This window comes from Myotis daubentonii, chromosome 2 (genome assembly GCF_963259705.1).
Source record: "Myotis daubentonii chromosome 2, mMyoDau2.1, whole genome shotgun sequence".
NCBI classification, from domain to species: Eukaryota; Metazoa; Chordata; class Mammalia; order Chiroptera; family Vespertilionidae; genus Myotis; species Myotis daubentonii.
In genome coordinates, this window is record NC_081841.1 from 64,248,021 (window position 1) to 64,252,148 (window position 4,128).

At 49.5% G+C, this 4,128-nt stretch overlaps 1 protein-coding gene across 1 annotated transcript; it reads left to right on the forward strand.

Moving 5' to 3' along the window:
• Positions 1-1,702: 1,702 nt before the first annotated feature.
• Positions 1,703-2,765, forward strand: LOC132226576 (actin-like protein 8). The gene is given in 2 exon segments (XM_059681159.1): positions 1,703-1,755; positions 1,757-2,765. Coding segments are annotated over 2 exon segments (1,062 nt in total).
• Positions 2,766-4,128: the final 1,363 nt, after the last annotated feature.

The window sequence follows — 4,128 nt, forward strand, 5'->3', positions numbered from 1 at the left end:
GGGGGTGACCAGGGGTGGGGCCAGTCTGAGGGAGGGGCTGCAGGCCTATCGTGGTGGGGCGGGCTGATGGAGGGTGGACCGGCCAGAGGGAGGGGCCACAGGAGGTTGGCCAGCTGGCCCCACCCAGCGATCAGGCCAGTTCTATGGCCACAGTGTGCATCATAGTGACCAGTTATCGGTTGTTCTGGTCGTTACGGATGCTGGCTTTTTATATATATAGACTAGAGGCCTGTTGCAGGAAGATTCCTGCAAGAATAGGGCTTCCTTGGGCCTATTCCTGCAAGAATATGGCTTCCTGAGGCCGAAGCGAAGCAGAGAAGGGAGTGAAGCCTGCCGAGGCGGGCTTCCCTCCCATCTCCGCCACCTTGGCTCCCTCCCCTCTCTGCTGCCTTGCTCCCTCCCGTGTCCGCTGCCTCAGCTCCATTCCCTTCTCCACTGCTTCGCTCCCTTCTGCAGTGCTTGGCTTCCTTCTAGCTGTCTTCAGTCTTCGCTCTGTGCCTGTGTATGCAAATTAACCGCCATCTTTGTTGGGTTAATATGCATATCACTTTGATTGGCTGGTGAGCATAGCGGAGGGATGGTCAATTTGCATGTTTCTCTTTTATTAGTGTAGATATACTGCCTTACCTTGGACTGCCCCTGCTCTCTTGCTAGTTCTTAACATCTTTGAAGAGTGTATCCGAAGCAGTGGTGTATTGGTAAGTGTTAAACAACCAGATGGGGAAGGGGGTGGCACCTGATATATTACATTTGCCAGTTTCCTTGGTGTAAATATTCACACGATAGTTGATTTCAAAATACCAAAGTGAGGTCGATGAATGCAGAGTTGGGAAGAAATGTGTCATGGCACAACATCATGTAATATTTTTATCACATAGATACAGTAGACAAGTAATCTCAAGAGCAGAGATAATAATAAAATGAAGTTAAAAATTTAGGAAGTGATGAATATTTGTTACCTTTTAAATATATATATATATATATATATATATATATATATATAATTTATTTAATTGTAAGTTTATATCATTTAAAATTTTAATAATGGCCATGTTTAACAACCAGCTTCCTTTAATGAAATCATTAGAAACATTAGTGTGGTATTTGTGATTTGACTCCCCTTTATTATTCATATTGGATTTAGATCCTAGAATAACATTTATATATACATCTGTATATGGGTGTGTGCACCCATGGTTTAGGGGGAAAAAACTGGGGTCGTTCTGCATTAGTTTTGGTGGAGTTAGCAAAGTATAAAAATATGAGGTGCTAGACCACCCATGTGGGACTTACAAAGTGGTGACTCCAAGTTGGCTCTGCCTGCATCGCTTCCTTCTAGTTGAGCTGGAGAAAGCAGGGAATTTCTTTGGGAAATATTGTGAATTGTACTTGAACAAAAATAACAAGGACTTCAAGGGGACATCTCCGAGGACTTATAAATACTCCCTGGAGTTTACAATTATAAGGACTCGTGTCTGATACCCACTAAGAACTGTAAGTGGACTTCCTGGCTGCCATGTGCTCACAGGCTCCTGCAGCGCCCAGCGGCTCCCTCAGCACCCCATTTGCAGGCAGTTTTGTAGTGGGGTGTGCCTGGTGAGACACCCATGAGCAGCTCTGGTGGCATCCTCCAGGGCCGATTTCTGGTGGCCTGCCTTTGCCAAACACCCGTCAGAAGAGCCCTCCCAGCCCTTCCTCGGGCATGACCGAGCAAACCGTCGTCATCGACCACGGGTCTGGATGCATGAAGTCCGGTCTTGCCGAGCATCGTGAACTACAGGCCTTGTAGGGAGAACCCCGGCCCCAGCTCCGCCTGGCGGCGCTTGGGTCTGGACATTGACCTTCTCCACCCTGACACCTTTAGCTACCCCATCCAGCGCTGCCGTGTCCTCAACTGGGAGGGCGTGGAGCAGATCTGGTCCTTTGTCCTGCAGAAGCACAGGCTGATACACGAGGACACCCCCGTATTGGTCACAGAGTCCCCCCTGAAGGATCCTATGGAGCGAAAGAAGACCCTGGAGATTATGTTTGAGTTACTGGATGTCCCGGCCCTCCTCCTGGCCGACCAGCTGGAGATGTCCCTGTACGCCACGGGCTTCCTGACGGGCATGGTGGTCGATTCCGCCTGTGGCCTGACCCGAGTCCAGCCTTTCCACTTGGGCCGTCCCATATGGCCCACCGGGAAGATGCTGGAGTTCGGCGGCCAGGATCTCTCCGACTATCTTGTCAAGAGCCTCTTCAAGGAAGACAGCAAGGTGAACAAGCTGTTTCAGCTGCAAACAGTTGACGCCATTAAGATGACCAAATGCTACGTGCCGCAGAATCTGGTGGAGGCGCTGGACTACCGCCAGAACCTGCCCAGTGGCTACGATGATAGTAACACCTACGTGCTCCCGGACGGCACCTCCGTGGAGCTGACCCCCATACAGCGGCTGGCCCCCGAGATGTTCTTCAGCCCGCAGGTGTTCGACCAGGGGAGGCCCAGCATCTCCCAGGCTGTGCTGGATTCCATCAACGCCTGCGAAGCCGCCCTGCAGCCCCAGCTCATGTCTCACGTGATCGCCTGTGGGGGGAACACCCTCTACCCGGGCTTCACCCTGCGCCTGTTCCTGGAGTTGGCCCCGCATTATCCCTCCTGCACGGATGCCTCCGTGTGGAGTCATAGCAAGAGAAACTTTAGCGTCTGGCTGGGAGCATCTGTTGTGGCTCATCTGTCTACTTACAAGTCTGAGTGGATGACCAGGAAGGAGTATGATGAGAAATAGGAGCTGTGGCCTGTTGGCTTGCCCCGGGGGTGGTGGTGGTGGTGGGGGGGGGCGGTGACCGGCTTTCATCAGATGGGCACTGGTGGATTGATTTCAGTGAAAGGGACTGGGCCCTGGTGGGGTTAGCTGGCATTGGGATTCTGAGCTCATGGGGGATGTTTTAAAGTTCTGGGGTTTTATCTTGTTTCAAAAATGGGATCCAACCCATGGGAGGACAGGGTGTCATCCTGCAAAGCCCCCCAGGGGCAGTTTCTCCAGGGGTGGGCTGTTACTAGGATGGAAGTGGCCAGCTGCCATCTCCATGATAGCCACTTATTGTTCACTGGCGTCTCCCTGGGTTGTCCATTCTTTTAGTTGAGTAGGTTTTAACTGGGGCAAGAGAGAAGTATTTTGTAGTGGGGGTGGGGGGGGTGGGGGGGGTGAGGCTGGGGAGAGTTGAAGTTTCTAACCCTCCACACTCTGGCCAGGAGGAGTGAGTGCCCTTCCCCCGTGCCCTGGGTCTTGTTTTATAAATGCAAATAAACCACTTGTTTGGAACCAAAAAAAAAAAGAACTGTAAATGTAAAGTCTGTCGCTGTGGTGATATCACTTTGTCTTGTCACAGAGTAAGGAGGGCTGCAATGGGACAAACTTTACTTCCATTGTCCTGCAGTAAAGGATGGTGGGAAAAGGTGTTTCTTGGAGCTCAGATGTAGACCCAAAAAGAGCCATCCTGGGGTTACCTGAGAAGGGATCTTACCCAATAAGCCAAGTGACTACCTGGAAAGACAATGTGACTCTAACAGAGGAGTAGGTGCCCAAAAGGCCTCCGAGGGGACAGTGTTAATCAGATAGCTGACTAGGTCAAGGTGTTGGCAGCCTGAGGTCCCTGGATTACTGAGGCGCCAGCAATAGCCTTGCCTGAGAGAAAGAATTAGCTTTGAGCATCTGCCTTCTCTGGGCCACCAATGCCATGCCAAAGCTCTTTCTTTCATTTTCTCTATCTCTTGATCCAACCTTTCAAGGATTAGAAACAACAGTGAGAGGGAAGAGGGGAGAAGGTAAGTGGGAAGGGGGATAAAAAGCGATATCCAGGTCCAACTAAAGCCCAAATGGAAAACTTTAAATTGGATAAAAATGATTATTATAGTGGACTGGACTATAGTCATGTGATTTTTTAAAAAATCACTTTAAGGTACTCTTAATTTATTACCCAAGAGCAATGGAAAAAGCTACACAATATTTCATCTGGGGTAAGAGAAGGAGCGGATCCAGAAATTAAATTTGAAGAGCAGAAGTTTGTTTCTCCTTATAGCCTATGAATATGAAATTAGTTAAGCAATCACAACTATATTTTTGAAGATTTTGTGAATACATTAAGATC